General features: G+C 33.8%; 1 protein-coding gene across 2 annotated transcripts in view; it reads left to right on the forward strand.

Annotated features, from left to right (window-relative positions):
- mgl (low-density lipoprotein receptor-related protein megalin) overlaps positions 1-13,093 on the forward strand; it is a 425,733-nt gene that overhangs the window by 249,074 nt on the left and 163,566 nt on the right. For both annotated transcript variants that reach the window (XM_089252561.1, XM_089252562.1), the window contains one exon: positions 8,442-8,667. In XM_089252561.1, coding sequence (XP_089108687.1) covers positions 8,442-8,667 — 226 coding nt within the window. The remainder of the gene's footprint in view (positions 1-8,441; positions 8,668-13,093) is intronic.

The raw sequence follows: 13,093 nt of genomic DNA on the forward strand, positions 1-13,093 counted from the left end.
CAAAACAACTTATATCGAGTTGAAGATGAAAATATAAATCAAAATGCAAATGATTTATAAATAAAAATTGTTTAATATAAAATTTAAATTACAGTACAAAAAATATTTTAGTTCTCAAGAGTTTGCAGAGATTTTTTTTTGCTGCCCACAATTCAAAAGCATTTTCAGAATTCAATTGTTGCCTGCTGGGACCATTAACTGGAACAGAAACACTATTATTTATGGTTTTTACATTTATTCTGTTCCGCAACTGTGTTATAATGAAGTTCATGATACTGAAGCAGAGATGCCGCTCCACTCTAATTATCATCGAGTAAAGGGTTCAAACAGGTTGTTTTTTGCATGTATGCTCTTGAGAGCGTGTTGAACTAGTAACGCTTCCAGATGAGATTGATCGTCCCTGTCAACCCCATCCTCCTCTGAAACTGTAAACGAAAGTAGCTAAACATTGTTCGCGATTGGCCAACAAAATTTTCACTTCCTAATTTTTGTGCATGTGTCAAATGGCCGATTGGACGATCAAGAGGCTGAATGGACACTTGTGATTTGGCGAACTCAATCTTTTATTTATTCGCTGAATTAAATATTTTGTCGCGATTTGGCGCAATGGCGATCGGCAGCGCGAACCCTGAATACTGGTTAAATTGTGAACATAATTATATTATGTAATTTATATATTTAAAATAACATGTCCTAACTGACTGATTCATCATCGCCGAACCAAAACCAGAAGCTAGAAATATGAAATTCGGTCAGTAGTATTATTTTGTGATGTAAAGACTCACTGAGAAGGGGTTTTTCAAAATTCAACCCCTAAGGAGGCCATGAATGCATGAAGGGGTTTAAAGGTTATACAGAGAAATCATCTCGAGCCAAAACCTCTGAAACTATACATATGAAATTTGGTCAACTCGAGAAAACCTCCTCTAATGGCCACATCCAAACATGGGGTAATCTCCAAATAACAGGTACATTTCGTTGGAACAGAACACGTTTCTTAGGCTTAACATTACAGGTAACCTCTGAACAACGATTTCCGAGCAATCGCCACTTTGGGCATGGAGTCAGAAAAAAATATGCATATAGCTATGAGGAAAAATAATTTTCAAGCTGATATTTTCAAGGGAGTTTTTTTATCCTGAACTCTATGGGGGGAAAAATTATTTGTGCTTTCTTTTCCTGGATACAAATGATAGATGGGTATATTGAAGGCAGTGGAGAAGGGGAAAATAGATGTACTGCAGGCCACTCAAGTGATCCGCAAATGTGCCATGGCTCACTGAAGTCATCTGAGAATATGCAGCTTAAGTTCATTCTTATAAAATTAGGGTGATCATATGAGATCACATTCCGTATCAGATGACTCCGAGGGCTACATTGGCCTACGCATCATGGGTTGAGCATGTATGATCTAGTTGATCATGGGTGGGAACTATGTGGGGGTATTGGTCCATAAAAAAATCAGTTTTCTTAACCAAGTCGTTTCCGCTGTGTTCTATTCTAGCACTGTAAGTCTAAATTTTGGGATACTAAAATAGCACTGTAGATCGATTAACAGGACCACAACTAGATGCTTGATCAGCCGTGGCAAGCACATATTTTGGCTTCCACTTGTAATGTTGAAGGAGAGCTTAAAGTTATTATTTATGCCCCTCCCTCTGGTCCAGCATCTGGGGCACCAGACCCACCTGATTGCCCTGTAATTGTGGCACTGTGAATCAATCAACTGTTGTAATATTACAGTATCAATATAATCATTTATGCTAATATAACCAATTATATAATTAGGCCTATCATATTCAATTACAGAATGGATTATCATTTTACATGTTATTTTATAGATCACAAATTTTAGTTGTTTTTTTCCCAGGATTAAAATGGCCATTCCTAATAACAGCCACTTCCCAATAGCAGCCGCATTCATGGTCCCATTAGTGGCCATTGTTGGGAGTTTTTACTGTACTTTCATTTCATCATGTAAAAGCTCAGTAAAGATCTGGACACACATATCCGCACTGTGCCAGACACGTGTGTCGGCTGAGTGTAGACAATCACTAGGTAAAAGAATTGCACGATACTAAGCAATGCAGCCGTTCACACATCTCCACACTGTGGCCGTGCACCATCACCGCAAAGAGTCCTCACTGTCAGCGATTAGTTTAGTTTATATTTTTGCGGTGATGGTGTGGTCTCGGGGGAGAGAGAGAGAGAGAGAGAGAATATATGTAAATATATTTTTTGCTCTAAAACTCATTTGTTTTATTTCGCTTCTCAATTTTCATCAATTGCAGAATTATTAATTTCATTTTTTTTTATTTTCATTGATTCTGAATTTTTAATAGTTCTGGAATTGTTTCTTTCATCAATTCCAAATTTTAATCAATTTCAAAATTATTTCTTTCATTAATTCTGAATTTTCATTGGTACTGGAAATACTTATTTAAATTATTCTTTAATCCATTGATTCTAAATTTATCATTAGTTTTGGAAATGGTTTCTCACATTAGCTTAAAATTATCTCCATCATTTTTTTTTTGTTAATTAACATTTAATTATGTGTTTAGTTTTTTTAAATTTTTTTTTTGTATGGATATTTCTCAGCATTCGTGTTTATTCTGTATGCTGATTCCCCTTTCCCAAAAGATATCAGGATGAAGGGGGTGGGTTGTCCTAAACATTTGTGTGCCCTGATATTGTTGAGGCACAACTGGTCCCGCCTCTGGGGCCCTGATGGAATATAAAGAAAAACATATGGAAAAACATTTTCCCAACTTGGGATGGGAAAAGAAAGTTTAAAATTATGTTTCATAGCATATAACAAAATTTTGCCAGGTAATTTTTGTTAGAATAATAGTTCAAACTTAGAAAACTAATTTAATTTCCAATGCTCTATAAATGAATTATTGTTTTGGTTTGAACATACTCTAAATAGAAAACGATTCAAATTTTTTTTTTTTTATTTTGTATAAAAATATAGGAGGCATTTTAAAGTTGGTACTTACATCAGAGCAGGCAACATGTTGAGCCATAAATGCTGAACCCATGTCCTGTGGGCCAAATTTGTCCCACAGAATCATTTGATGCGGCCTGCGACAGAAAAAACCCAACTCAAGTGGTCCCAAGCACATTTTGTGATTATATCATTTGAGTGACTAGCAGTGCACACCTCTAGTTCACTTAAGTGGATCGTGGTACATTTGCAGATAATTATTAAGAAGACACCAACGAATAAGGCACATACATGTATTTGCCTTATTCGTTGGTGTCTTCTTAATATTCTTGGGTAAAGTTGATCAACTCTTCCACATTTGCAGATAAGCCTATAGAGTGGTTGGCGGCACATTTCCAGATCTCTCGAGTGGCCCGCAGTATGCTAACAGATCACCGAAGTGGCCCACAGCATTTTCTACATAATTTTGAAGGCTTGCGGCACATTTCCGTATAACTCAAGAAGCTCACAACATATTTCCAAGACAATAAAGTAGCTTGCACTTTCAAAAAAGTTTACCACCCTTGTGCTAAATACCCAAGTAGCACAAAGATATAGATCTATATCGTAAAATTTCAGTTCCAATATTCATCTATATCGGCCACGATATTGTTCTGGCTAAAAAAGGCATAGTCAGAGATAAATAGATCTATATCACGAATGTTATATATGCAAGTACTTCAACTTTTGGATGATAGATGGCGCCCTTTCAGAAGGAATAAATAAAAAGATCTGTAGTTTTACTGTGGGTTTGTTTGAACCTACGCACCCTGAACTCTTCCCATCTCTGACTTCATGTCTTACCAACCCAACAGCACTGGCTGCCGATTGCTATTATAACATTAATTGACAAGTAATAGTTTTTTACTTGTATTTCAAATTGGATAAAATTTATTCATTTTCATGTATACACAAAAATTACAAAAGAAAAATTTGAAACATATTTATCATCTAGAGGCAGATGATAAAATTATGTTATAATTAAGGAAATTATATAATACTAAAAAACACAACATAAAGACAAATTAATGTATTAAAATTGATGTATTGTGTAATATATATTTTGCAATACATCATTAATTAATATATATTAATTATTTATTTAAAATTAAATATTTATATAATAGAACAAAATAAAAAATATGCAACACAAAAAGGTTAAAATTCTCAAAGTATGGTAAAAAATGAAGAAAACATCTAAAGTAATAGTAATAAATAATTTTAAGAAAAACACACACACATATAATCCACAAACAAGAGCAAATTTTTCTAAATTAAAAAGTATGTGCAATTATGAAGTGGCAATTAAAGTTACGGTGGTTAAGTTCTTGCTCTCCTTCTAAAATACCAACATCTACTATGTAAAACATACACAGTAAGGATTCAATTATAATTGATGAAATAATTGTGATATATCAACATAATTTATCCTATTAAAATCAAAATTTCATATGGAAAATTGTTCATTCAAACGTTTTTAATTTCCATTCCAAAAAATTGTACACTCAACTTGAAATTTTCTCCAAATTTTTATTTGAAGGCACATGATATGTTGATATATCAGCATATTGTGTATCTGATATATATCTATGTCAGGTTCATGATATATATCTATGTCATTTTCAGGATATAGATCTATGTGGTCTATGATAGATCTATATCAGGTCTATATCATGAACCTTGTCAGGTTCACGATATAGAACCACGTATTTCAAACTATATTAAAATAATTTATTGTCCCAATTTGTTGTCCTTCAAAGTAAAAATTATTCACATGGAGTCAAATTCATATTTGACTGAAAAATTAAAGACTTAATATCATAAATAATTTGCACCATATAGGACGAGATCGTTCTATATCATAGTTATGACATCTGATATTCCTCTGACATTACAATATATAACGATATGTTCCAGATATTGTACTATGTCATTGTGCTACTGGGTTATTCAACATAGGTGTTTCAGTGACTGGGACTTTGGCAATGAGTTCTTTAAATTATTATCAAATTCTGGTAAGGTTTTAACATTGATTCAAATGCTGGCAGACTATACACCCCCAATTATTATTGATGGTGTCTCCATTTGCCATCTGCAGAGGAGCAATTTCGGGTTTAGAAGATTCCATGTACACACACAGAGTAAGATATTTGTGCCGTTTCGCACAATATGCTCCTACTGAGTTGAGATACACTCCTCAGAGGTGTTATCGAAATTTGACACACCATATGCCCCTACAGATGATTATATTTATAATGGACATTGACTCTGAATAAAAAGGAGTGTATGTATGCAAGGAAGAGAGTACCACTTTCTCTTCCAGTCTCACCAGTTTTTTTAAATTTCTATATGACTTTTTTCTTCTCTCTCTTTTTATCACTCCCGAAATGATCTCTCTCCAAACTATAAACAAGAATATATGGACAAGAATATATATGTAGTCAAACTGAGTGATTTAATTTCAGCTGCATTCAAAGATCGTTTTTGCAGGTTTGACTCATACAAAAAAAAATCTGGCCAGATCAATCCAAAATAAAAATTTCTATTGAGAACACACACACAGAAAAAAAATTAAATACATGTACAGATTATTTACAGAAATATAAAGAATAATAATTATTATTAATTTACACTAGACCTATTATAGGCAAATTGAAATTGTTAATCTACTGAAAATTTTCATTACATCAAACCGGCTGCGCGCGTTAAAATCTGATGACACAGCTTCGTTAAGCTAACAGACAACATACAGCAACGGTACAGACAATAACCACCTCCCTAGACAGAGTCTCTGGAACCACCCTTGTATCTAAGGAGGTGATAAGTGGGAGCAGGGTTCAAAAGTTGTATGGAGCAATCATCACTGTGTCCAAAGCTATGAATATGAAATTTGTCCAGTATTATATTTTATAATATAGAGAAATATATATAACAGCTAGTAAGAGTAAAAATTTTAAAAGAGTTTTGAATAATACGTTAGTTTAATTAGTATATTGATGATATGGTAATATTATGGAACCTTTGGACAATAATACTGGTAAAAAATAATATTTGAATATATGTATGTAACTTTTGTACATCTCAGAGATTTTTAAAATCTAATCGCTTTTAAAGCTATCAATCATACTTAGAGAGTTTTTCTTTGAAGGCACTGTGTCTATTTCAACTACTTTTGTCTTGGTACTTACCTGTTCAGAAAATTTTACTTTTTATTAAGGTTGGTCCGATTAATAGATTGAGTTAATCGATCAATTTTTAATCACATTTAAAAATTTTAGTTGATACAACTGATTAAAATTTAACTAAAATTTGTATTTATTTTTTTTCCAATTTCAATTTATTTTTCCTACATGGAAATATTACAGTGTATTATAGAACATGTATGATTATTGATACAGGTGAGAACTTTGAACAATATAACAGAAAAAAAAAAAACTGAACATGTACAGTCGAACCACAAAGAAAAGGGCATAGAAATGCCCTGACGATCCCAGTGGCCGATTAGAAGGGTTGGCAAAAACAATCAGAAAAGCAAAATGAAAAAGGCAGAAAAAAAACAACATATATTGATGCTATTATAATGAAGAAAAAGAAGGAAATATACTACATCTCTGATGGCTGTTGTGTTAAATAGATATTTATACGAGTCTTAAACATGCGTAGGCTATTGATTTCTCTTAAAGCGGCAGGTGGCATATTCCAGCATTGTGGGCCCGTAGTATTTATATTGTTGAAAAGCATATTAGTGCGAGCTGCAGCGGGGTAAAGTACATTACGACTACGGATATTCATGGTTAATCGAAGTCAGTTGTATAATATCTGAGAACGTATGTAGTTTAATTGCCTTGAACATAAAAATTGAAAGAAGATAATGGAGTATATGAACAGGAAGGATCTTAGTAGTATGTTAGGGGGAATGATGAGAAATTGTTCTCAAGAAGCGTCTCTGTATAGTGGCTAGATTATTCAGGTTCTCGGACGATGTACGACCCCAAATCAAGTGACAGTAAGTGAAGGTAGGAAGTATAAGTGTGTTGTACACTAAAAGTTTAATTTTTAACGGAATGATAGCAGATAACTTGCCAATGACACCCGTTGCCTGTCTCAGTTTAATACGGGTTGTATGTATATGGTCATCCCATTTGAATTGAAAACCACACCCAGGAATTTTACTGAAGAATCGTATTGAATTTCAAAATTATTTATGGAAACTGGTTGGATAACATGAGGAATCGGCTTGTTAATTTGTCAAAATAAGATACTTTTGGTTTTTACGTGGTTCATTGTTAAAGAATTGCAACAAAACCAATCGAAAATTTTGTTTGCGTAGTGGTTAGTGAGAAAAACTAACTCTTCAACTGTGGAAGAGGATATAAGAAGACTTGTGTCATCCGCGTACAAAATCAAATCTAGGCCACCCTGATTAAATTCAATATCACCCAAGGAGACCACCAGGTCTTTTACATATATGTTAAAGAGTAGGGGTACCAAACAGGAGCCCTGGGGGACCCCAATATCGCATCGTACTAAGGGTGACTTAATGTTATTTATTTGTACATATTGTTTTCAGCCTGAAAGATAACTAGCGAATAGTTGAAGTGGGTGTCCTCGAATTCCAAGGTGGTAGTTTTGTTCTTAAGATATTATGAGAGATAGTATCGAAAGCTTTACTTAAAGGCTTAAAGTTCATAATTTATTGTGATTGATTTGATAACAGCAATTAGATGTCTTAAATTATATTCCTAAATATGACATTTCAGAATAACGGAATGCATGACCATAATTAAAAATATTTGTATTAATATTTTGGTCAAATTTTGTGATATGCAAGAAAATACAAGTCAATTCAATTGAAACTGGTGATGATTTCAGTTTTTGATAAAAGTTTTATATTGGGTTTGATGAAAGTTTATATTGGGTTTGATGAAAGTTTTAGAAGACAATAAAATTTTTTTTTCTGTACTGTGAACAGCAATTTTCATATTCAGGAAACATCAGCCCCCCCCCCCCCTTATCATTTGGAAGCAGTTTCTGGGGGAAAAGTAATAGTATAAAGACAGAGATTAGTTTCGATATTGGTGACTAAAAACAACTGTTTATATAAAAAAATAATAAGACCTTACTGAAGAAATTCCAGGAGTTGACAAAAATGTTCAGCATTACTTGCAGCCCAAATTTCCTGATCCATTCCAATATTTGTTTATATCTGGCGAATAGTTGAGGGAAATAATGGAAATATATTTTTGTAACATCAATTAATGAAAAAAAATGAACTTAATAAGTTTATTAATTATAAAGTAGCATTTTTTTGTGTGAAAATATTCTATTAAAATTTGATTAGTCAGCCAATTATTGATTAAAATTTTTTGATTAACCAGTTAAAATTTGTAATTGATTCCCAGCCCAACTTTTTATTCATACTCTGTTCAATTCTTTTTTTTATTAATCCTAGATATTCAGTATATCAACTGATGGAAAAGACAAAAAGTCAGTTGTCACATCAGATATTGGTCTTGCTAAACCTCAAGGCCTCACAGTGTATAACAATCGACTATACTTCTTGGACCCTCTTCATGAAAAAATTGTGAAGGTTAATTTGCCTAATGGAAGTAATCCAACTAATTTGGAGCAGAATGCAGCTGGCCTTATATCCATGAAAGTCTATAGTAAAAAACCATGTGAGTGGGGATGGTAATTTGTTGTTATTATTTACATTATGTTTATTTTGATATACTTTAGCCTGTCATTTGTTTATGTTTCTTTAATTCTTACAGTAAAACCCAGTGGCGGCTTGAGGTCAATGTTTTTGGGGGCACCAAAACAAAAGTTCATTCTAAGATACCAGTAGTCAATTTTCACAAATATGGTTTTTCTAATTTATTCATTTTAATTAATTACATAATTTGCATATTGAAATTTTATTTTCAATACTCCTGTTCAAATAAAAAAAATTCATGCTCAACCTGTCTGTAAGCAGTCAGTACAGTATTCCTGACCACGTATTTTTCTACAAGATACCAAATTTATACAGGGTGTCACAGTACCAGGTTTAAAAACTTCTAGGAAGTGTAGGGTGTGCCCAGACAACTTGGGATCACATAGCAATGTGGGGTCAGAAATGCTTTCCCGATATGGTATTGTACACAGAAAACACATCATGTAAGTGAATATGCATTTCAACAAATAACAGAGGTCAAAGAAGGTGTTCAAAGTGTCATCTGTGAGCTGTAATTCGGGTCTCACATCTCTGGGGCATGAAATTCTGAAGACTTCCCTGCAATTTGTGCAGCCAGTCATTAGCGCTGACATACAAGTCAAGTATACTTATAACATTCTGAATATAATATAAGATTTTGTGTTTTATGACTTTTGCCCATTCACTTCTATATATTTTTACCTCAGTTATAACATACCTTGCTCAAAACATACACTGTGGATATAAAATACCAGATAAAAAAAATGGCCAGACTAGAATTGAATGTTTCTGTGGCTGCCCAACCCTCACAGGCTGTTTGGCAACTTTACAAATCACCTGAGGTGGTGATGAAGGGGAAAGATAAGTTCGTGCATGCATGTGGGTTGTGTAGAGTATGCATGTGTAAAGCATGAAAAGAGCCAGTAGAGGATTGTTCACAAACCTCTGCAAAATGAGTTCTCATTGAGAGAAAAAAAAATGCAGTCAAAGGAATTATAAGTCATAAAAAGAAGTGAAAAACAAAAATTTTCTTAACTCAGCAGTGGGAAGAGCAGGCAAAAAAACAAAAACTAAATTTTGACAATGAAATGGCAGGATTCTATACTTTGAAGACTAGGCTTTGTTGTGAATGGGACTCATGAGACACAATGGTTTATCCTTTACAACTGTGAAAAAATAAATATAGGTGAAACAATTTATTGCATATTATATTTTATATTTTTACACATGCAAACGTTTTTAAATCAATTTCTATTTAAATTCTCACAACTATATTTTCCACAAAAACTAAAAATGGAACAACACCTTGAATGAATTTTTTAAAAACACTGAAATTGAAAACTTCTAACTTCTGTACCATTGTTTTGAAATCTGTGGCAGGCTGGATAGAACCTCTAATTGGGCTGTATCCTCAAAAGCAAAATGTTTTGCATTGTTCTTCAATGAACCCTCGGCTGACTGGAAAGGTTCTGCAGTAAAAATTCCCACAATAGTCTCTTCTAAATTTTTCTTAAAAATTTTCCGGATTGTTCTACAGTTGCACTGATTGTTCTGTGGCATATGTCAAAGATTTTGGCATATTCTGCTTTGGGGGCTGCATCTGGCCCATAGTTAGCCCATCAATAGCTTACTCAAAGAAGAAAAACAAATTAAATTAACCAAAGAAAATAATTTGGATATACAAGATATACGTTGACTGGATGTTGTGAAGATATTTATTATTTTAGATGTTAATTTTTTAAGGAAGGAAAAAACTCATCTCTGCCTCTACCGGGAGTCGAACCCGGGGAACCCGGTAGAGGCAGAGATGAGTTTTTTCCTTCCTTAAAAAAAATTAACATCTAAAATAATAAATATCTTCACAACATCCAGTCAACGTATATCTTGTATTAACAAGTGGAGAGCGACATTCATGTCATATATATAGCCATCTGGTGGCTCGTCGTCCATGAGCTATTAGCTGATCGGTTTCACCGTCCATTGCACGGTTCCGTTCGGCATATATACGCTCTAGCGAAGGAAAAATCTCTATCTCCTCTGTAGCTTAGTGGTCAGAGCACTCGTCCGGCAATCGGGGGGACCCGGGTTCGACTCCCGGTAGAGGCAGAGATGAGTTTTTTTCCTTCCTTAAAAAATTAACATCTAAAATAATAAATATCTTCACAACATCCAGTCAACGTATATCTTGTATTAACAAGTGGAGAGCGACATTCATGTCATAATTTGGATATAACATACTGCAGAAAAAACCTTGAAAAATATTAGTCTAAACCCAACATATTTGTATATCTTTTATTATATGCACGTACCCTAAGTATTCTCACAAAAAGTCACAAATTTTTTCAATAATGAAAAATTTCATTGCAAAAATAGTTACAGCTGTTATCAATAGATGATGCCATAAAAAATTTTCAACTTTAACACCACCCATCTGCAATGAATGTAACTATTCAGACAACAAATTTTTATCAATAAAATCCTGTCTTTCCACAAAAACTAAATTAACCTCAGCATAGTATCTGAAAAATAACTGTTTTCTTGATATCTCGGGCTGAGAAAAAAATCCATCTCTATCTCTCTCTAAACTGTCCCATCCGGGAGCCATTTCCTAAAGTTAAGAGAGGCTACTAATGCCTCTACTTCAGTGCCTCACACCACAGTGCATTAAATAAGGAAGGCAGGGTCATGTCTCCAGTGGTGTAGATGGTAGCATGCTTGCCCGGTATGCAAGAGGACCTGGATTTGAGTCCTGGTGGAGACTTTTCTTTCCGAGTTAACTTCAGCATAGTATCCGTTAACTGTTTCCTTGAAAAACTAAATTGTTTATTTTTTTAAATTTATTGAATTTTTACCTATTTTTATTACTTTTTGCTTATTTTATGGATATTTATTCAAGGAAAATTTCCTTTGAAAGCTTCCCTTTTGAGTAAATTTTTGACACACATTTTGAAAAATGTGCGGTCAGCTATCGGTGAAAGTATATAGTCAAGCATCCTAGTAAAATATTAAACTGCATGTTGTTTTCAAAATATATGACATCCATATTTGTTGTGGGCAACCACCTCATCGGGCATTTTGCCTGTTTTGGCCTTGTATTTGTATTTGTATAATTAAAAAAATATAAAAAAAAATAAAAAAATAACTATCATACCATTCACAGAAACTGAATGAAATTTTGGCATAAGGTATTTTGAGGTATGCGCTCAAGAATGATATGGAAAACAACAGTGTCACTCTAACAGTTACGGTTACAGTGAGAAAATTTCGAAAATATCAAATGGCAACACCAAGTTTTTTGCATTGGAATGTGATCTCCATACTGAAAAGCACTAAATAGCGTTGGAATGGCACCTGTAGCACGAAAATCCCCTGAGCTAGGCAAGGAAAACGTAAAAAGGACTTTGCCGTGCACCAGAGCATTAATGTTCGTTTCATTCGTCACACCGTTTCTTCGGCTGAGATCCCAGCCTGATTAGTCCTCCACAAGGTCATGTGGAAAATTTGTGAAACACAATAAAATGATTTATTTTATGCTGCTTCTCTGTCCTTATTGGTTGTCCTCACTTTTAGCCTATCTACCGCCGGTGATTTTCATGCTACAGTCGCTGTTCAAACGCTATTTAGGGTTTTTCACAATGGAGATCACATTCCAATACAAAAAACTTGGTGTTGCCATTTGATATTTTCGAAATTTTCTCACTGTAACCGTAACTATTAGAGTGACACTGTTGTTTTCCATATCATTCTTGAGCGCATACATCAAAATACCTTATGCCAAAATTTCATTCAGTTTCTGTGAATGGTATGATAGTTAGGGGCCCATATGTCGGGATAGTTTTTTTATAATCACCCTGTATATATATATATATATATATATTACATTTATTTATTTTGTTTGATGGACTCAAAATTCCAACATGGATCAATTTTTCTCAAGGATATAGGAATCTTATCGCTAGTTACCATCACTAGGGTGCAGGTTCTAATGTGCCAGGAAAGTCATAACAAACTGTGTGGGCTTTTTCTTTCCCTCTCTAATGCTACATCCTTACAGAGCTCTCAAGACCAAGGCACTCCTCGAGTGGAGAAAATATGAAATGAACTTGTTGTTTAATAGAATCTCTTGCTACACAAGTTCTTAATAATTCTCCTGAAACCACATTAGCTTTAGAGTATTTTTTCAATCAAAAAGTAATTAAACCCACAGGATATATATCAGTTTTGAGACATTAAATCAATATTCAGGTAACCTAAGGCACCAAGTTGATGCCTAGAAATTCTTCTCTTGGGGGTAGTGCACCTTCATACCTTCATTGGGAGCCACCCCTGGTAAAACCATTCTTTAATAATGCCTAATTTATAAATTCCTCAGTTTAGTGATGAAACTGGATGTTCTGAGCAGATTTCAA

This window comes from Pholcus phalangioides, unplaced genomic scaffold (genome assembly GCF_987345545.1).
Source record: "Pholcus phalangioides strain wild (caught in Gottingen) unplaced genomic scaffold, Ppha-v1.0 ptg000029l_1, whole genome shotgun sequence".
NCBI classification, from domain to species: domain Eukaryota; kingdom Metazoa; phylum Arthropoda; class Arachnida; order Araneae; family Pholcidae; genus Pholcus; species Pholcus phalangioides.